General features: G+C 63.7%; 1 protein-coding gene across 1 annotated transcript in view; it reads right to left on the bottom strand.

The window, feature by feature from the left end:
• Positions 1-1,201: 1,201 nt before the first annotated feature.
• Positions 1,202-21,502, bottom strand: part of KIF25 (kinesin family member 25) — a 26,100-nt gene continuing 5,799 nt past the window's right edge. The window contains exons 6-13 of the mRNA XM_039881766.1: positions 10,891-10,958; positions 8,629-8,703; positions 7,100-7,225; positions 5,153-5,329; positions 4,046-4,197; positions 3,190-3,381; positions 2,704-2,859; positions 1,202-2,106 (exon numbers count right to left, since the gene is read on the bottom strand). Of these exons, the coding sequence (XP_039737700.1) occupies positions 1,964-2,106; positions 2,704-2,859; positions 3,190-3,381; positions 4,046-4,197; positions 5,153-5,329; positions 7,100-7,225; positions 8,629-8,703; positions 10,891-10,958 (1,089 nt within the window). The 3' untranslated portion in view covers positions 1,202-1,963. The remainder of the gene's footprint in view (positions 2,107-2,703; positions 2,860-3,189; positions 3,382-4,045; positions 4,198-5,152; positions 5,330-7,099; positions 7,226-8,628; positions 8,704-10,890; positions 10,959-21,502) is intronic.

Genomic DNA, 21,502 nt, shown 5'->3' with positions numbered 1-21,502 from the left:
GGACGTGGCACACAGAGGGAAGCCTGCACCAGAAGCTCGCGGGCCCCTCCCGGTTTCCTGGAGAGCTCCGGTGTCCTGGGCCGGCTCCTCCCCGGCCGCACGCATCCCTCACTGCCACCAGAGGGCGCTGGCGGCACGCTGTGGCTCCTCAGGCAGAGCCTGTCCCCAGCCCCAAACCTGCCTGAAAGGGCCTGGCAGGCTGGAGACCAGCTGTGACCATCTCTCACGGGCAGGCTGCCCCTCCTGGCACTCCTGGTCCAATCGCCCCTAAGGTGGGTGGCCAGCGCCCTGTGCCCTTGGCCGCCATGAGGCAGCAGGGCCCCTGGTGCCCCCGAGAACCCACTGCTGCAGTTCCCCCATTTCTGTGCAGACACCGATGGTCACGCGGTGCCTGTGAGCCGCCAGGCCACCTCTGGCTGTCCAGGTGGCGGGAGGACAGCCGGCGAGGCAGGATCTCTGTGCTCTCAGACTCCATCCCCCCCACCCGGGTGCCTGGGGAGGTGACAGCGGAGCCTGCAGCACGGGGCGGGGGGTGGGGGGCTCCTGTGGAGAGTCTGGAGCCACCTTCCCTCCTGTGGAGACCAGGGATTAGGGACAAAGGCCTAGTAGGTGAGACACGTGTTTTCCAGGGAAACGGGGCTGAACTCGTCGGGAAAGGACGGTTCGGGGTCCCAGCCGCTGAGTGACTGGCGCCCGACGTGGGGGACACTCAGCGAGGAGGCCACGGACCCGGGGCTGCAGGGACACGAGGCAGACCCCGACGTCCGCCCCACTCGTCCGTGAGGCCGAGAGGAAGCCCAGCCCGGCTTCCGGGCCCCGGGCGGCGGGTGGCTGGCTGGACAAAGCGTAGGCCACAAGTGCCACCAGCCCCCTGGCTTGTCCCAGCTAGGTCTGGACAGAGTGCAGGGGGCAGGTAGTGGTCTAGATTCAGGGGACCCCCAAAGGCTTGTTGAGCATGGACTCCTGGGGCCTGGACGCCTCGGGGCCCCGTGCAGTGCTGTCCTAAAGGGTGTGGGCTTTCGTTTGGGGGGAACTCCCAGCATCATGGGCCCAGGGGCCCAGAGTGCACGTCTGACCAGTCACTGCACCCTGTGACTCACCCCTCACACCCTGGGGGCCCCGGGGCACCCACCCCACCTGAGGCAGAGCCTGGGAACGGGGCACCCTTTCTCCAGAAGAGCTGGCTGGCTCTGTGCCCCCCCACAATGCTGCATGGGCTTGGGGAGCAGGCCCCTGGGGGCAGACAGGCGTCCATGCAGGGCCCGGCGACACGCCTCCCTGGGAGCCCAGCGAAGAGGCCCAGGGACTCCGAAGAGCCGGTCTTCATCCCAGTGGCCGAGACCCAGAGGGGCAGGCGCTGGGCCATCCACGTGCCCCACAGCTACGGGGATCAGTGAACTGTCAGAAAGAAGCCGTTTCAGCCACGAGAGAGAGAGACACCCACTGTGTCCCGGAGTCTCCCCCTCCCCGCCTGGTCTTGGGTGTGCGGGCCCAGGTAGGGGTGCGGGAGGCGTCTAGGCGGCTTGGTCAGGCGACTGCCAGCCAGACATGGGGACAGCTGGCTGTGTCTGCCTCCCCCCGCACCTCTGGCGGCCTTGCTGCACAGAGAGACGGGGCTGTGGGCGGGGGACACCACGACGGCCCGTCTGGTCCCAGGTGCTGGCCTCAGAGCCGGGGACGGCGGCCTGCTCCGTGCGGGATGGGAGCCGGCAGTGGGGCCCGCGTGGCTTCCCCCTCTGCGCCCAGCACTGCCCCGAGGACCCGCCCGCCCAGGGTGGGGGCTGCTCGATGGCCGCTCGCCGGGCCACGTGCTGCTCTGACGACGTGGCCCGGCCTGCGCTCCAACGCCTGTCACCGTTTATGGCCAGCTTGTTGGAAAAAATGAGGTTTGTCGGGTCTGAGGCAAGCGGGTTTACTGCGCGCGGGGTCGAGGGAAGCCCAGCCCCACAGGCGGCCGCAGCTCTCAGCACCGGGGGCTCCTGCGGGCTGGGCCAGCCCCCTGCACCTGCCGCGCCCGCGCCCCGAACCCCAGGCTCTGCAGCGTCTCCGCCACGTGCTTCAGGCAGGGGGACACGCACACCATCACCAGCAACTTCGCGTCACCTCCTTTAAAACAGTAAGAACACGCAGCTGGGGAGAAGGTCGAGGAAGGAGCACAGCGCTGTGGCCTCGCGGGGGCCCGGTCACTGCTGTGTCGGCCATGCTGGCCGCAGGGCTGCAGGGCCCAGGCGCCCCGGGCACCCCGCGAGCAGCCTCCTGCCGCCAGCCGGGGCTCAGGAGAGACGACGCTGGCTTGGGGTGTGGCTGGTGGGGATGGGACCCCTTGTGCAGTTGTGTCCCCCTGCGGGTCCTGGGAAGGGCGCCGGCCTGTCCTCTGCTGTAAGGACCGACAGGAGGCGGGGGCCGGGCTCCTGCAGGGGCCTCCGCCCACCCTGCCCAGCCACACTGCCAGGGCCCCCATCCGCCGGGACCTAGGACACCCCACTTCCATCCCTCCCCCGTGGGCTCCCCCGTGGGAGGAGCTGGCCGGCACACGCCCGTGACCACACTGCAGGGAAGCACGTGGCTGGGAATGCCGCCGGGGACGGACCACTGAGCAGGGAGCCAGGAGGGCCCCAAGGCTGTGGCTGGGAGGAGCTCGCCCCCCACAGGAAGGGGGACAGCGGCTGACTCCCGGGGCACGCGGTAGGAGACACTAGTCACCAAGGGCGTCCTGCAGCACGTGGGTGAGCTTGCTGTTCCTGTAGGGCACGTGGCCTCTGCGCTCCCACAGGGCCCGGAGCACGTCCGCGAGGGCTGCCAGGCTCCGGTTTATGCAGGAAGTCTCCCTCAGGGCCGAGCCTGTCACTCCAGACACACCTGGGACAGTCAGGGACCAGCCACGCGGTGAGACCGCGAGACGCAGTCGGAGAGCAGCAGGGGACGGGGACGTGAGGAGGCAGCGGGCCGGCCGGGAGGCCCCTCGCCACGCGGTCCTCCGACCGCCTAGCTGGCCCGCGGGAGGCGCTCTCACTGGGCCACGACCTCCGATTTGGACTGGCCCACAGGACGGCACAGGCCTCTAAGGTCCCCTGCAGAGGGTCCCCAAGCTTGGGCGCCCGCGGTGCCCTGCTCCGTCTGCCCCTGTCACGTCCCCACCCCCAGTCACCCTGGAAAAGGCTTCTCGCTCGGGTGCAGACGGCCACTCACCGGCACACTCACTGCCCGCCAGGTCCACGAGCTGCAGCTTGGCGTGCACCTGCTCTGCGTGTGCTGCGGGGCCCGCGGGCGAGGCCCCCGGGGACCCCGGCGAGGCTCTGCGGGACGCACCCCGCCTCCTCCCTGCGGCAGGCTGCGGGGGCCCAGCCTCCTGGGGCGCTGTGGGGCTCCATGGCTGCTCCGCTGCACGGGGACGACAGGAAGTGACGGGGTGACCGGGGCCTCTGGGCACCATCGCACGGGGACGGCCGTGTGTCTTCCCCTTAGACACACGGGGACGGGGCCGAGTGACAGCGAGTGGCACTTCGTGGCGGCCTAATGAGGCTCCTCAGCGGGGCTCGGCCGTGGCCCTAAGGGCCCGTCGTCGGCACAGGCTGCTCGGCCCCATGGACGCCAAGCCCGCGGCTGCCCCACACTGTCCGTGGCTGCCCTGACCCCCTGCCCTTCGCCCCGAGGCTGTTAGTTCGTCCCACGTTGTCCCTGCACGGGCGGCTCAGAGCGACTCTTAAACCTGACCAGGGCACCCTCTCCGTGCAAAGCACAGAAAAGGCGCCTGAGGGGCATTTAAAAGAAGCCTGAGAACCGCCCTTTACACCTTAGGTGCCGGCTTGTGACTCGCTCTCTAAGCTGACACTGCGTTTAGCGTCACTCGCGAGGCCGTTCTGCTTCCTGTATCGGACCTCGTTAAACAAGGTGTTTCCCCGCCACCCCACCCCGATGTCCCCTCCTGCCCGGCCTCGGGGACCAAGGGCCTCCTGGGTTTCGGTTCCAGGCTTCCCAAAGACGGGGCCACAGCCCCCAACCCCGTTTCCTGTGTGGTTCACCCTGCGTGCGTCTGGCCACTTACCGGAGCTGTGGCAGGAGGGCGCTGTGGTCACAGTGACCGTGACGATCAGGTGTGAGCGAGAGGAAGCCGCGTGCACGGCGGTGGCATGCTGCGCCCGCAGCTGCAGACCGGCCCTGATGAGCGCTGTGCACTCCCCTGCACTGCACACAGCCCTGCGGGGGCGACAAGCCCAGAGCGAGGGTCCCACCCACGCCCGCCCCACGGCAGCCTCTGCCCCCCGCTGCAGAAACCCCTCACGTAAACGCAGGTGCATTTCAAGACAGCAGCGAACCGCGCACACGTGGAAAGCAAACCTTTCGTTCTTGGGAGCCTGCCCGACATGGCTGTCTAGCTGCTCTCCCCGAAAATAATCAGCCGTTTGGGGCCGAGTCAGAGGGTCCCACCTTCTCAGCATCTGGCGTTCGTTCATTTATTAGACACTCAACAACCCCAAAATTGTAAAAGTTTGTCTACCAAATCATTTATGAAGTAAAAGTTTGATTTATTTCTCCATTTTAATTAATGAGCGAGAAGAGCTCATCAGAACTTGTGATCTGTGGGAGATTTTCGGATCAGTCTGTTCGTTCAAAGCTGAAAGTTCGGCCTGTCAAACGTTCCACGGTTAGCGCACCCCAGGATTTCTGAACGCTGAGCACAGCCCGCAGAGCCCCTTTCTAACTGTGAGGCCCCAGAGGGCCACCCTGGCCCTGACGCCACATCTTCCTCCGGGCCTGCCGTCCAGGCAAAGCCCGCCGCGAGCGAGCCTGACACAGACGCCTTACGGGCGGACGCGCCGTAGGGACATCTTCGGGAAAATGCCTACCCAGCGTGAGGAGCCTTGCCCTCTCACGAGATGACACCTTTCTGTGCCCCGAACGCTGGCATTCACAGGGGCCAATCAGGATATCAGTCACCGAGTGGCCGTCTCTCCTCTGTAACCTGGGGACAGTCCCTGTGCCGTCCCCTCTTAATGTGACATTCTGAGAGACTGTTTTGCTCGTGACCTAGAAGGGTGATTCTACAGCAAACACACACACGGTGAACCGACTTGTCGCTGGAAGGGAACGTGGGGTCCCCGTGAAGGTGGCCGGGCCCGAGGCCACACCTGCGGACGGGGCGGGCACTCACGCGCGGGTCAGTGGCGACACCTCCTTCCTGCCCTCCCTGGTCGTCGACACCTCGGGCTTGACACCAGGCACCGCTGTGCGACCGTCCTTGGCCAGAAGGTCAAAGATGTCGTTGTTATAAACTTCCATGACGGACACCTCGACCTGCGTGCTCCTCGACGGGTTTTCTGAAATCAGCCTGGGGCGGGGGGACGGGAGACGGGGCCGTCAGAGGGGCTCGGGCGGCCCCTGAAGAACGTGGTAGGGGGCTCCAAGACGACAGGGCACCGGCCCCGGAGACGCCGGGCCAACTCCCAGCTGCGGCCACGCGCCTGATGCCAAGGTCCCCGAGGCACGGGGACCCCTGAGCGGCGGTGGGTGAGCCCCTCGGGGACAAAGCTGTTTCACCTTTGTCCCACCGGAAGCGGCCAGTTCGGCCACTGGCACGCCGGGCATTCTAGACACAGCGGGGACTCTGAACGGCCGCAGCCCCGGCAGGGCGGCTGGCGCCTTCCCGGGAACGTGGTTCCCCTACTCTAGAGTCACCGCTGTAGGAGGCCGTGCCCTGCGGACGGTGCCGCGGCCTCCGCAGACTCCCAGGCCCCTGACAATGACACGTCTCGTGGTGGTTTGTGTCTCAAGTGCTGTGTGCTGACCGGACAAAAGGCTAAAAATAAGGATATGTGCACTTACAGAAAAACCCCAGGGCCCGGCCGAGGGAGGAGCGGCCACAGGGCCCCGTCCCTGCCCCACAGCCCTGCTTTGTCCTTGTGACCCCGCCCCCCACCGGGGCCTGTGCGATTGCGACTCGTGTGCCTCCGTCCGGAGCGGGGAAGCCAGCGTGGCAGGACGCTGCTGTGTTTGGGGGTACGGCCGGGCCCCCTCCTCCGGCCTCACTGGGCTGAGTCTCACCAGGAGCTACACGTGGGCCACGGACAAAATGAACAGGCAATGTCTCCTAATGACTAACAGTTCAGAACGGTAACGACGAAAATCAAAGAAAAAATAAATTCTCTGATAAAAATTACAGTTGGCAAAGAGTTCGGGTTTTGACAAACCTGAGATTCGGGTTTGCTGGGAGCTCCCCAAGCTCAGAGCGGAGCAAGAAGCCAAGTGAGCCAGCTGGGGGCCCCCCACTGGGAACCACGCCTGCTGGGGGGGCCGTACCCCCCCACTGGGAACCACACCTGTTAGGGTGGCCGTGCCCCCCCACTAGGAACCATGCCAACTGGGGTGTCCCCACACTAGGAACCACGCCAGCTGGGGTGCCCCCCCACAGAACCACGCCTGCTGTGGGGCCAAAATTTCACCACTGGGAATCTCCACGCCTTGTAGAAATGGGGTGGCCCCTTGACTGAACCATGCCAACTGGGTGTCCCCACACTAGGAACCACGCCAGCTGGGTGCCAACAGAACCACGCCAGCTGGGGTGTCCCCCACTAGGAACCACGCCAGCTGGGGTGTCCCCCCACTAGGAACCACGCCAGCTGGGGTGTCCCCCCACTAGGAACCACGCCAGCTGGGGTGTCCCCGCACTAGGGGCCTCCGCACCTGCCCCACCCCTCCTGTGACAGGCCGTGTCTTTGCCTCACAAAACCTGGACTAGAACTGAAACTTCTCATCTGCGCGAGGCCCAGGAGCCCCTGGAAAGACTCCTTCCCCTACGTCAAGTGCGCGGTCGCCGGCTCCGTCCCTCCGTCCCTCCGTCCCTCCGTCCCTTCGTCCCGCAGGCACTTAGCCGTCGGCTAGGTTCCGTGAGCCGCGCTGAAAAGCAGCCCTCGGCCCTCACCCTGGGGAAGCAAAGCGTCTGGGGGCAGGACGCACACAGCAGCAGCGTCCGGGGCGCGCGTCACACAGGACACGTGTGGCCCCACGAGAGGCAGAGCGGGCGGGGACACGGCCATGCGCAGCGGTTCCCCCCGCCTGCTGCTGACCCCCCGCCCCGCCCGCTGCCGCTGGCTCCAGGTACCTGAAGAGTCCCTCCACGGCTCTGGGGACAAGCCCCACGTCGTGGGGAGCGTCCGAGGGCGGGCCCAGCATGGTGTAGGTCTTCCCGCTCCCCGTCTGTCCGAGCGCCAGGACACAGACGTCGTACCTGGAGGTGGGGGCAGAGCTCAGCGTGGCCCGCTGTGGCTAGACCCCGTGGACGGCGTCCACCTGCCTGGACCAGGCCCCCGCGTCTCGCTGCGTCCCTCCGTCACTCTGTTCACGTGACCGCCACCGTGCTTTGCTGACCCATGCTGCTGCTGCGTGGGGACAGAGCCGTGGGTTCCGTCACCCTCACAGCCGCACAGACGCCGCATGCATCTCATCGACGCCGCTTTCTCCTCGGCGTCCTGGTGTTTGCTCGTGGAGGACACTGTCGTCCCCTCGCTGCCCAGCCCGGCCCAGCCTCCCAGGTTCCATTCCTCCCGATGCTCGGGGTGGAGGCGCCTGGCCCGCCTGTGCCCACGGAGCCAGGCTCGCCGACGTGCGATGCTCCACGAGCGCGTCCCCCGGTGCTGGCAGCAGTCACCTCAGCCCTCAGCGCTCCTCGCCCCGCCATCCCAAGGGCCTTCAGGTCCTCGTCACCCAGATGGCGGTGTCCCTGTAATGGCTCCGGTCTGGGCTTACGTCACAGAAAACAAGGGCTGCTGTTCATGTCATTAGCCCGAAATACCGACAGGAAGATAACGCTATCGAGAAGAACGTTTTAAATAAGTTTATGACGTGAATTTACGTTCTTGGCCGCGGAGGTGGCCGAGGGCGTGTGTCTGTGGGGGAGGGGCGACGTGACTGTGGCACAGGACGTGTTGTCAAAGACCTTCCTCACCCTGCTGTGCACAGACACGCCGCCTGCAGGCACTTCGGAGCAGCAACTCCCCATGCTGGGCGGCGTGTGCGCCTGGCGACTCGCGCCCGCTGCCGGCCTCTGGGGCCCGCGAGCTCTCCGGCGCGTGGCTGTGGCTGTGGCTGTGGTTGGCCACGGCACTGTGGCCGCTCCGCCCGCCTTGCCGGAGCTGGTGCGGAGGCTCTGCCGGGCCACCAGGAGCCTGTCTTCTTCAGGCGTGCGGCACGGACGTCCGCCAAACTGATCGTCTTCGAAACACTGTGGGGCGGGCAGGCCTGGCTGCTGTGTCGCCGTGAAAGGAGCCGTCTCTGTTCCCGACTGGTGACCACTGCCTCGGACACTGCAGCCGTGTTTTCCATGGGTGGGAGGCTCAAGCCAAAGGGACCCGTCCCTCAGCCGTCATAGCTAACGTCACAGACTCCTGGAAAATTCCGGCGTGACACCCCAGAGGAAGGAGAAGCAGCCTGTGCCACGTGTAACTGAAACGTCACTGGGACCCGAGGGGCGTCCACCCCTCCCCAGCAGGCAGGACTGTCCCCGGTACTGGACACAACCGAACCCACACACCGGACGTGGCCTGCGGCCACATGACATGCTTGGACTCCAGTGTCACACGCTCGTCCTGCAGCGTGGGACCGTGATGACCGGCTGCACCGTGCGTGACTCACCCGTCTAGGAGCGACGTGAGCAGGGGGCACACGTCCGCAAACACCGCGGTCTGGGGCTCCGCCGGGCCGTAGACCCTGCGGGGAGAGGCGGAAGCCACATCGTCAGGGGGATGGGTCCGCTTTGGAGCCCGGGGCCGAAATCCGGGGACAGTCCTCCTACACTTCCCCCACGGACCCCTGACACAGTCGAGAGTCGTCGTTTTCATCAACAAAACCTCATTAACCTCATTTCTCTGCAAGTCAGCAGAGGTTAAGGAAGAGCGAAGACTCGTTTCCTCTCATAAAAATGTAAGAAGCACAAGCTGAACATTCACAAAGCGAAGCGGGGAGCGGGCGCCACGCCAGCGGCACGTGACTGCATTGGCGGCCACGCGGGACTCACGCTGCGGGCAGCAGCCCACGTGGGACGTTTAATTTCACGTTGGAAACGTGGCTGCCCCGGCCCGGGCTAGCGGAGCGGACACTGGATCGCACAGCGGGACCAGGGTGCCGGGTACGAAAGGGGCTGGCCGGTCCTCGCGGGCAGGCACGGCCGGGGGCAGCCACGTCCAGACAGCGTAGCTCGCTGCTCAGTCAAGCAAGCTGGGCGCCGGAGGGCAGAGGTGACCAGCGAGCCAGGCCGGTGGTGACCTGCACTTGACTTGAACGTGCTCCGGTTTCAAGCTCGCTTTCATGAAACACAGGCTGTTATCGGGCTGGACCCAAATCCTCCCCTTCTGTCTCAGAACGCATCACAGTGCCCAGGTCACCCACATCCTCTCTGGAGGCCAGTTTGGATCTGGGGGGCACTGTGCACAGGATGCTGCTCGCTGTGCACAATTAGGGGCTGTTTGGAGCAAGTGGGGTGATACTGAGCTCTTAAGTATCTTTTTAACTTTTCACCCCCCAAAAAAACGATGAAAGAAGGAACAATGAATGGGACTGAGCTGGGACCGAGCTGCGCCCGTGCGGCTCCCGCGGGCCTTTGCTGACTTCACGCCCGCTTCATCCGGGAACACCCAGTGTCTCTGGACGGTGACGACTGCCAGACATCGCAACGGCATCACCATCGGGACACCTAAAGCCCGATGGCGATCCTCGGCACCGCCCCCCAAGGTGAAGCTCACGCCTCCTCGGTTCTCCAAGAAGGTGTTTCCCCTCGGCCTTCGAACGCCGATTCAGACGAGGCGTGCGCGTCGGCCGTCTGCGCGTCTGAGCGTCTGCGCGTCTGAGCGTCTGAGCATCTTCGCGCTGCAGCTGGGGGCGGCGCATCTTCTCGGAACAGCCGTGGCCGAGGCCTCGTGCCCGTCTCCTTGATGAAGGAGCCCGAGGCCCCGCAGTGTGCGGGGCACCCGGAGTCCTGCCGCGTGCTGCTTCCCAGCCGTCCACACGGCCGGGGCCGCGGCGGGACAGACAGACCAGCTGGTAACAAGAACCGCGAGGGACGACAGAGACAGCACAGGGCCACGCGCCGGGCAAACCGACGTCGGCGCCAGGAGAAATAGCGAGTCTACGAGAGGATTCGTGGAGCCGCAGCGTATGGAAGTCACGGGCTAAGACCAGCAGTGTCCACATCCACACCCACGGTTCCACACCCACAGCCACGGTTCCACACCCACACACAGTTCCACACCCACACCCACGGGTTCCACACACACACACACACACACACACACCCACGGTCGTGGGAGACACGCTGCGTATGACAGAAAAAAGGAACAGGCGACCCCGGGCGTGAGGGGACAAGCGCCTCCTCCGCCCTCTGTGAGGAAACCACGAAACGCCCCAGAGACAGGACTGAGCGAAGACGGGCACCGCTCTCTTCGGGGCCTGGTTCCCGGGGAGCCCTGCACGTTCCCAACGCCTCCTCCAGCGCGTGGCTTGTGTTTTCATTGTCCTAACAGCATCACACGTGGACAAAAAAGGTTTCGGTTTCGATAAAGCCCAACTTGTTTTTACTCTTCCCTGGACCACGCTTTTGAGGGCATCTCGCGATTCTCTGCTTCTTGCGGGTCACAAACACTTTCTCCTGTTTTCCTGTGAACGTTTTACGGCGTTACGCTTTCTACTCAGCTCCATCTCGGTTCATTTTGACCAAAGCTGTGACGTGCGGAGCAAGGTTCACTTCCTGCAGCACGTGGCTGTCCAGGTGCTCAGTGCCATCCGCTGACCAGAGTTCCCTCTGCTCTTCGCGACTGGCCACAGGACAGGGCGGGCTGCACACTGGTGCGTGATCCGTGTCTGCATGACTTCGCTTTACATGTCATTCTGGAAAGCACTTACCTTTCAAAGTTGAATGTCTTATTGATCGAAGGATGACCGGGCCGACTGCACTGCACCAGGACGGTCTCCTGACAGGAAGGAGCAGACAAGCGTTAGGACTCTGCTAGGGCTGCCTCCGCCCGCGACGGAGCCTGGCCGCATGGCCCGGGCCGGTCCTCCTGTGCACAGTTCCGTGGCGCTCACCCACGCCCAGTCCACGGACGTCTACATCTGTGCTTTACTCAACCACGCAGCTGATGACCAGACCCTCTGGCCCCTCGGAGTGGACGTTTGCCAGCCCGACACAGAGGAGAAAGCTGGACCCACAGGGCAACGCACACGGTCCTCCGCAGACAGCCCAGGTCACGGCCGCCCAGGGCCCACGAAGCCCGAGACCCCCACGGCCAAGGGAAGCACAGCTCAGACGCTGCTGCAGCTGGACGGCGACCGGAGGGACCGGAAGGTGTGTCATCTTAACACGTCGGCGTGCGCCTCGACCACACCGCTCTCCCATGGCGGCGGCGTGGGGCGGCCATGGGCATCTGCAGTGAGAAACGCAGCATGCGCTTCGCGGCGCTCGAGTCAGGCAGGAACACGTTCCACTGGTTCCCACTCCAGAACAGGACGCAGACTCATGGACAAACGGGCGCGGGAGGAGTACGGACGGCCCAGCGGCTGCGGGGGACGGCACACAGACGCCTCCTCCCGGCGGCCGTCAGAGGCCTCGCGCCTTCGCACGTGCGCGGACATCTGCGGACACGGACGCCAGCGCGCGGCCGGCTCAGGCTCAGGCAGCCGACGGCTTTCGTTCTGAGGCTGTTTATTTGCCGCTAAGAGCCAGGTCATGGGCTCGGGCTCGGCCGGAGAGCAGTGCTGTGCCGTCCCACGTGGACGCCCTCAGGCCTCCCTGGCGGTTAACACCAAAGTCGCCGGAGAGGCGAAGCTTTGCCGTCGTCACAGCTGAGGGGAAATGCTGAGCGCGTGTCTAAGGCAGCTTCTGGCGACCGTGGCAGCACATTCGACTGCCGGCTCCACGTGACTGTCCCCGGGCTGCCTGCCGCCGGACTCCGCACCCCGCCACCGCTCTGGTGCGAAGTGGCCCCCGGCCGGCCCCCTGCCCTTCCAGTCTGCTCTAAAGAGTGTTTCCCAAATGCAAATTAGACGAGGGGTAGACAGCCACAGAAACCAGAGAGACATTCACGAAGCTGTGAGTGATGGCAGATGTCGCCATGGCCGAGAGGTCATGTGGGGACTTATTTCAAGCTCCAGACGGGACTCGGCAGACTAAGAGGTCACTGGCTTCCACAGTGAGGTTTCAGTGGGACAAGTGGGGGTGGAGACCAGGCCACAGTGACCGTGGCAATGAGAGGGAGCCCGGGCCAGGGGGCGGGGCCTTCCGTCCCGTCACACCTGCCCTCAGCTGGCCATGAAGGGCCGCGCACGCCTGGGCCCCACACGGCTTTCCAGGGAGGCCTCATCCTCGGGGACAGTAAGTGAGAGTTCGTTTCTCGAGAAGGATGTCTGAGACCCTGTTGTGGTCAGAGCCGTTTCGAGGGACGTACACCCCACTATCGTAGCAGCCGCACCTTCCATGTGACAGCAGCGACGTCCTCGACGGCAGAAGGGGCTCAAACCCTTTCCACCCGCGGCCCCGGAGGAAGACGCAGGAATGCGGCTCAGACGCCAGCCTCGCTGTGAGGGTGGGACCCCACCTCCCCGGCCGCCGGCCCAGGGCCCTCGCCAACCGCCCCCCCGTGGCGTTTTCATCCTTCTGTGGCCTGGTTTCGCTGGTTTTCCTTTGTTATGATGCCAACACGTAGCCGTAGCACCCCAGGATGAACCGCACCGGAAGCCACTCCCCCAAGTGTGCGAGTGCTGTCTGCAAATGCCCCGGCTTCAACCATAAAGAAAAACAAATGAAAACTGCCATGGTTTACTGTGTCTCACCCAAAGCTCCAGAGACACCATACAAGGAACATGAAAAGCCATAAAAACTGGCCTGAATCCCAAAGACCCCCGTGGCCACTTAAAATGTCACCCCACCTCTGAAATGATTCCAAGAGCCAAGTTTAAATTTTCCAAACCCAGCTTAGCTGTTCTTTCCTGCCTGTCCAAACACAGACGGCCCCGTTCCTAACCCTCCACGACCCCGCCCCTCACAGGGCTCTGTCCGTGGCCAGCTGGAACAACGGCCCCTCGCCCAAACCTTCAAGCCTGCGGCCTACGGTGCCTGTCCCTTCGAGACACAGACCGCCAGGCCGGAGCCACGTGCAGGGACGGGCACTGGGGCCGCGGGGGTGCCCATGGGCGTGCGAACACCTGCCCCGTGGGACGTCAGGACCACCACCAAACGGGCCGGGGCAAGCGGCAGAGACACGGCCCCACACCGAGCCACCCCCCCCACCCCCACCCCCGCTTCGTCCGACGCCCTGGGATCACGCTCTACATGCTCGGGGCATGAAATTCTTTGCTGCCAACGCACTCATCAAATTTTAGGGCTGAAAGTAAGTTTTAAGCCAAAGTCCACATTTCAGAGTGCAGCCCGAGGCCTGGGGGGCCTCCGTGCTCCTCAGGGCCCCGCCCCCCCTCCCCTGACTCCAGCCTGGACGCCTCTGAGCCCCAGACCCCCACTCCAAGATCTTAGGCCCCCAGGCTCCGTCTCAACTCACGTATGATATAGTGGGACCAGGAACCGGGGTGGGGTGCCCGACATCAGAGCAAACGGCACCCCCTTCTCCCCCATGCGCGGGAGGCAGCCACTCCTCTCAGCCTTATTCTGGAAAACCCGCCGATGGGGCCGGGAGGGGCCCGGTCTCTGGGCAGCGGTGGCCTCAGGAGCTAAAGCTCTTGCACGGTGACATGGAAGGCTGGCACCAGTGCCCGAGTGTCCTCACCAGCCACCCTGCAGAGCTCCCTGCACGGATACGGGGACATCTTAGCCGAGTCACGCTGAGTGTGAAACCTCAGTCCCTCGAATACAACTGAAACCAACCAGTGGCTTTTCGGAGCAGAGAGGAAAGGGTGCTCACGTGTAATCGGTCCAGTGTCATTTATAAACCTAACTTACGTAAGTGCTTGTGACTTACGAGTATGTACTTGTAAACGTTATGTAATTTATAAGTGTTACCAATATCTGGCCATAGCTATATCAATGAAAGACGTCCCCAACACAAGCAGCGGTCACCTGAGACGGGGAGGCAGGGTGACATGAGGTGGGCTACGTAGGACCCAATCATCGCCAAGGTTCTAGCTTCCTTTCCAGGTGACAAATCCGTAGACGTGCGGATACTATTAAAACGAACACGCGGCCCTAGATTTCGAACCCCTGTGAATCTACGTGAAAAACCAGAGCAACCAGAGAGCAAAGCCGAAGACCCACGTTCACTACGCACTTGGGAGACAGGTGGCCCTGCAGCCTGCAGCCTGCCGAGCACGGGGACGCGCGGGGACCCGGCATTAGGAGGGGTCCGGGTGCTCGCCGAAGCCCGGGTCACGACCGAGACAGGGACAGGGGGTGTGGCGAAGACCCCCGGGGAGAGGCGGGCCAGTCCCGGCCTCCATGAGGACACAGTCGCAGTGGACCAGGACCCAGCGCCGCGCTTCAGTGCATGCGTGTCCGAGGACCCTGGACGGAAGACGTCACAGGCCGCTCCGCGGGAAGCCAGGGAACCGCCTCTGGCCTGAAAGCCGATCCATAAAGTGAAAGCGTGATGCGTTTGCACCACATTCCCACGGGCGGTGCCACAGGGTGATGCCGAGCGGCCGGACAAAGTGTCCCTTCACGGGTCTGCAGGAATCAAGACACGACGGAGCTAGGCTCCTGCTGCTCCGCCCTCCCCGCCCCGTGAAGGCAGCTCGCGCCTCCGCTCACGCGGACCCGTGGCGACCCTCCGCCGCGCTGCCCCAGGGGGCACCGCGTCTGGCCAGGCCCCTGGGCCCCCCTGCTGCTCCTCGGGACACAGAGGAGAGAGGGCCGTGACGAGCCGCACGAAGAACACGCAGGCGGATGCGTGCAGGACACGCCCCAGGGCCTCGGGCCAGGCTGCTCGACAGGTAAGCGGGGGTGGGGGAGGGGCCCAGGTTGAGAAAGACTGAAAAGACACTGAATTAGAAGCAGCCAGGACGGAGGGCACAGAGCAGACAGCCCGAGAACAAACCCACATCTACACGGTCCGTTCGTCTACGACGAAGGAGGCGCGAACACACCTCGGGGAAAGGCGGCCTCTTCGAACGACGCTGGGAAAACTGCACAGACACGAAACGAAATGAAAACAGACCACCTTCTTACACCCCGTACACGAGGAGCCCCGAAATGGTCTGAAGACTGGACTGTGAGACCTGAGCCCATAAAGCTGCAGGGAGGAACAGGAGGCACACTATCTGACGCAGTCTCCTCGGGCAAGGGCATCCAGAGATAAACAAGTGGGACTCTATCAAACTAAAAGGTTTTTGCACAGCATAGAAAACCATCAACAAAACGAAAAGACGACCTGCTGAATGGGAGAAGATATTTCCCAGTGAAACATCGGATAAGGGGTTAGTATCCAAAATTTATAAAGAATTCACACAACTCAACACCAAAAAGATAAACAATCCAATTAAACATGCGCAGAGGACCTGAATAGGCATTTCTCCAAAGAGGACGTAGGTGGCCAACAGACACATGAAAAGATGCTCAAGGTCACGAATCATCAGAGAAATGAAATTAAAACCACAATGAGATATCGCCTCACCCGTCAGAAAGGCCATCAGTGCCGGCAGGAGGAGGAGAAAGGGAGCCCCCTGCACTGCTGGTGGGAGGCGGACGGAGCACCCGCTGCGGACAACGGTCTGGAGGGTCCTCAAAATATTAAAAACGGAAACACCTTACGACCCAGCAACTCCACCTCTCGGTATTTATCCGAAGGAAATGGAAACGGGGTCTCAGACAGACGTGGGCATCTCCGTGTTCGCTGCTGCGTTACTGACAGCGGCCAAGACGTGGAAGTGGCTGGGTGTCCATCGACGGCACGTATGTCCATCGGAACATCACTCAGCCAAAGGAAAGAATGAACCCGTGCAACTTGCAGTGACACGGACAGATCGGGACGGTACATTACGCCAAGGGAACCTAGACAGAGAAAGACAAATGCTGCCTGGCTTCACGCACCTGCAGAACCTAAGGGACGACGTGACACACAGGCGCAGACCGCGGACGTGAGAACACGCTGCCGGTGCCGGGGAGGGGGCGGGGGCTGGTGCCGAAGTGACGGCATGAAGAGGGGCGGTGACGGTCCCCCGCACCCACGGGGACGCCCAGCAGCGAATTAAGTCAGCGCCACATCGCCTGCTCCCCTGTCCTACGTACAACCGCTTAAAAGACAGACAAGTAGCAAAAACAACGAAACTCAAAGTGGCCAAGACCGGCCCGCAGTGTCCAGGAGATGCCCGGGGGCGGCTCCCGCGAGGCCGGTCGCCGAGCAGCCTGAGCCGTGGGCGGGATGGGGAGGCTGGGTGAGGTCGCGGGGCCTCCTCGCAAGGCCGGGCAGCCCGGGCCCCAGCGCGGCCAGGGCTGCAGCGGAGTCCGAGCCCGGGGCCGGGGGCCAGACGCGCAGGCGGGACCTTCCCGTGGGGGCGCACGCGAAGACGGCCGCACGGAGGCGATGTCCTCCGGACCGGAAACCTTGGCAGCGGGGAGGGCAGGCGGGAAGGCGGGGCAGGCGGCCGCGGTGGCCCCCCTGCCACGAGCCCTGCCGCCTCCCTGAGAGCCGCTCCGCCTCGCTGTCCCACGGCTCACCCTGTGGACTCGGCTGTCACGCCCTCCGGGAAAGCCGCTTCTGGTCTGGCTCCACGGGTCACCCGCACCGTCACCCGCACCGCCACCCGCACCGGGGCCTGCAGCAGGTGCTCTGGCCTCTACCCTCCTCCCCGCACTCTGTGCTCTGACCTCGCCCCTGAGGGCTACCCTGCCTCACGCCGGGAACAGCCCCGGCCGGCCCCAGGCCCTTCCCCAGGGCGGGTTCTGCCCTCCGCCCGGCTCCCCCTCGGGCCTCCCAGACCCGCAGTGCTGGCGGTGGCCGAAGTAGCCGCTAAGGGAAGGCCACGCCTGTGGCCCCGACGCCAGGCGCCCAGCGACGCGTAACACAGTCCTCCTGGTAACTGCAGGGCGGGACGCCGGGTGGCGTGCCGTGGTCACCGCGACAGGTACCCCGGTCCCAGAGGGCTTCCGCTGGGACGATCCCAACGCGCAGCGGGACGGCCGCACCGCTCCACTGCGAAACTGAGGATGCGTCCGCGCCCACTGCAGCTGCTGCTCGAGGCAGCGGACGAGCGCGTCTGCGGCTGCGTCTGTGTCTCTGATAAACGTTTCGGGGGTCTGCACTCCGGGGCGCCCTGCCCGCCCCCTCCGAGGTCAGCGTGTCCTCTCTCCCGGCCGCACACGCACGTGTGAGCGCACGTCAGGCAAGAAAAGGACTCAGCGGCGGGCGCTGGTCGAGTCCCGCAGCGGCCAGGAGGGAGGGGACGAGGCACCCGCCGAAGCCGCCAGCCGGCTTCGGAGCTGGACCGTGGCACCGAGCTCTGCCTCGGGCCGGCACCTCCAGGCGCAGCCTCCCCTCCGCCCCGGGCCCCGGGCGTCCGCGGGCTCCGCCCTCTCCACGATCTGAGCGACAGCCATGGGCTGCTCTAGAAGCAGCACACGCCTGTTTGCTAACTCAGATTCCACGCCCAGCCCAACGAGTGGCCTCGGGAAAGTCATTGACCTTCCAAGTGCCTCGCCTCTGCCAGCTGAAACAGGGTAGTCCCTCCTCTGAGGACCTCGCGGTTACGAGATCCGTGGTGTCTACCGTTTCAGAACCTGCATTACTTACTCACGAAATGGGAACATACTGGGAAGCGCTACTACAGCACGAGAAAACACCCCCGGACGTGCGAGAGGCTGGTCCCCCAGAGCAGGCCGCACGGAAGCCCCCGCCCCGCACACGCACGGCCACCCGGACGCCTGTGCGGGAGCAGCAGCAGGGGCCGGTCCTGTACCGGCCTGCCCTTCGGAGACGTGACGAGGAACAGACTCCTTCTGCCAATCCGATTAAAGGCCTAAGGAACCAAGCAGTAGAAGAAAAGGTAAAACATACAGAACAGGGTCGAAGGAACGGACGAACTGAGACACAATCTCGTCCCCGGACTCCTCGACCCCCTTCAGAAAATGCAGACGCCTCGCTCACGAGTCTGTAAAAGTCACATTTGGTGTTACAATAATTTTTAATTCTTCAAAATGGGGTTCGTATTTGAGAAACTAACTCTTGATTCCAGAAAAGCCCCTTTTAGACCCAGAATTTCACCAGAGGAAACAGAACCTTCAGCAGACCTCGAGGAGCCGCGCGGCACGGCCAGCGTCACACACGGAGCCTGGGACGCAGGTGTCTGGATTCCGGTCGTGTTCTGCCCGTCCCGGCCTGGGCGACAGATGGCCGTGGGGAACCGCGAGAGCGTCCCCTGTGTCTGCTCGCTCCTGTCACACGCACGAGGACAGAGCGAGCGCTGCCAGGTGCGGACCGGGCCTCACGGAGCAAGGGGAAGCGAGCCTGCCCGGGAAGCTTACGGTCCGGGAGGCGGGCAGACTTGACGGACGAGCTGACAGACAAGTATGTTAAACGCCGTCTGGCACCTTGAAGAAAGTGACAGCTGTGACGAGGCCACACGGTCAGGGACGACGCGGGCCAGGGCCGGCGGCCGTGAGCAGCGGACAGCGGACGCGGGCCTCATGTCTTCCCCTCAACGCCTCTTGGAGCCAACGAAGAGTTTCAGGCTGGAAGGCGACCTGACCACACGGCCCTCCAAGACTCGTGGGCAGGATGTGGGCGGGACAAGGCCGGCTCCGAGGGAGGGAGGCCAGTGAGGCCACGGGCCTGCGGGGACCCGAGCGTGGCCTGGACGGCAATGGATGGAAACAGAGTGACCGGGACTGAAGACAGACGGCACTTCACGAAGGGTCAGGTCGGGGACTCGAGAGCGACCCCAGCCCCACGGCAGGCACGGCTGAGACCGGGAACCAGAGTGGCCGCTCCGAGGGGAGCTCGGGAACGCAGGCCCGGGTGTGTGAGACCTCACAAGCCATCCCCAAACGCCCGACAGGTGGCCGAGGGGCTGCAGCGGGCGCTTCTGCCTGGCCTGGGCCTGCGCAGCCGGGGCCTCCCGCAGGGGCGGCCACGCTCACAGCAGACCCCGCAGTCCCCACCGAGCCCGGCCCGGCGAACCCGCGCCCAAGAACAGGGGAGTCGTCAAGGCCCAGACGAAACGCTGGTCGCTGCAGTTTGTGTCAGGTGTCCCAAGCCTGGCCACCGGCCACCTTTGTCCAGCACCCCCAAATGGTTCTGGCCTCGACAAACTCACGTCAGTCACTGGCAAACTGAACGGTTTCATGAATGAAAAATTGGGGACCGTTGACGACCAGACAGCAAGGCACAGCCAGAAACCCGATCCTGTCTGACCCTGGGACAGGCACAAGGAGCAGCCGGAGCCAGGGCCGTGCCCGAGGCAGTGGGGCTGAGGTCGGGGCCGGCCTCCCTCCAGGCTGGTCACAGGCCGGGCCCAGACCCGTGAGATGCTGGACTGCAGGGCAAAGCGGAGCCGAGCGCCGCATTTCGCATCCAGTACAAACTCAAAGGCCCTTTAGACTCTGGAAATGAAAAGTGACTGTGGAGCCAAGAGCCACAAAGTCACGACACTGCTCGCCTGCTGCTTCAGCAGATTTACTGATACGAAGTCCTTCAACAAACGGGTCCAGTAAGTGAAGAAACGACTTGGATTCTGCTGATTTTTTAAAACATAAGCCAAAATGCCCCAATCAAAATCACATGTATCTCATCACGATGAGTGAAATATTTTTAAAAACCTCAAACTTCTGAGTTTGAAGAGCCAGGGGAATTCTGAGGACTGGAGTGGACGGACACAGGAACGTGATGGTGACATGAGCCCTCGGCCGGGCCCTGGTCAGGCTGTCTCCCCTCTGGACACGCCCGGGGCTGGCCAGCGTGCCCACCGGCCCTGGGGAGTGCAGAAAAGGCCGTCGCCCAGCCACAGACACTCGAGGCTGTCTGCTGGGAAAGGCCCCGTCCCACCCAAGTCCCTAATGACAGGTTTAACCAGTGTCCCGCTGCTGGACTCAACAGTCCTGGCACTTAAGACAGCATACGACGCACCAAACGACAGAAGAAAAAATATTCAAAAACAAGGAATTTTAAAGTGCTCATTTCCAGAGACTTTGTCAAAGGAACTTTTAAAATACGGCTATGACAATTTCCGTGGCTTCTTTGTAGAAAGTAAAACCATCACTCCGTTCACGGAAAGTACTCTGAGAAGAGTAGTTAAAGTTTACGACATGGAGCCACAACGAGACTGACGGGACGGGCCCGTGGGAAGGAGGCGTGAGTGATCGGCACGGCGGGAAGCGTCTCCGGCAGACTCGGATGCAGACGGCCGGGGCCTCCCACGTCCAGGTCGAGATGGCCGACAGCGACGACAGGGCTGGGGCTTCGCTGGCTCTCTACCCTCACGCCGTGGTGGCCACGACAAGCCAGAGCGAAACGCAGGCCGACACGTGCGACACGTTCGTCTGAGGAGAGCTTCGCACACACACAGAAGCCACGGCGCGAGGGGCCGAGCCGTCCCCGGCGCCTCCGACCCTTGGCCGACCCTGTTTCGTGCATTCTTTGGCTTCTCTGGCACATTTCAAATGGAAAGTCAGACGAGGAGTCATCGGATTGTGGTCTGCACGTTTAACCGCTCCACTGCGAACCTCACCCTGTGACGTTCGTGTCACCCGATACACGCCCTGACCGCCCTGGCTGTCCCCAGGTGTCTTCACAGCTCGAGTCGGGTTCCTCTCGAGGACTCGCGGCTGCAGCCCCGTGCCCGGACGCCCCTCTTGTCCCTTGGCACCCTGGCTCTCTCCCGTCACCGCCGACTTGAGCGAGAAGCAGACCATCTGTCCCACGAACCATCCCGCGCTCCGATCTGGCTGGCCGTCCCCGGCCCCCAGCATGCCGGGCCTGAGACGTGACCAGACGCAGGCTGAGTGAGGCCCGCGCCCCGGGGCGGGCTGTGCGAACTGTGCCACCTACTTCCTGGCGTCTGCGCGTCTGCACGTCAGCGAAGCCTCGAGCGCCGAGGGCCTCCAGGGGCCCCTGACCTTGCACCGTAAAGGCCCCGTCACGGCGACAGCCCAGCCCCACCGAGGACCGCTGCCTGGAGCCACCGGAGGCTCCAAACGGGGTTCCCCAAATCCGTCATTCGCTCGACGGGGCAGCGAGGCTCCCCCAGAAACAAGAACTGCCCTCGTCGACTCTTCACGCACCCCGACGTGCACGTCAGGTGGGAAGGCCAGGCGGACGCTTCGTTCTTTCTCTTGACCACTCTTTAGAATAAGGGGCTGACGCCCCAGCATCCTCCGAGGGCGACGGGTGAGGTGACCGCGGACTGAAAGCTGTCACGTGGACGTTCACGTCAACACCTGTTTCGTGTCACGTGGGTGTTTCATGTCGTGTGACTATACTTCACGTTACCGTGTGAGCGTGTTTTGCGTCGTGTGAGCGTGTTTTGCGTGAGCGTGTTTCATGCTGTGTGAGTGTGTTTGGCATCGTGTGAGTGTGTTTCG

Source organism: Pteropus medius, unplaced genomic scaffold (assembly GCF_902729225.1).
Source record: "Pteropus medius unplaced genomic scaffold, Ma_sr-lr_union100, whole genome shotgun sequence".
NCBI classification, from domain to species: Eukaryota; Metazoa; Chordata; class Mammalia; order Chiroptera; family Pteropodidae; genus Pteropus; species Pteropus medius.
Note: the sequence above shows the minus strand (reverse complement) of the source record. Positions and strands in the feature narration are given on the sequence as shown.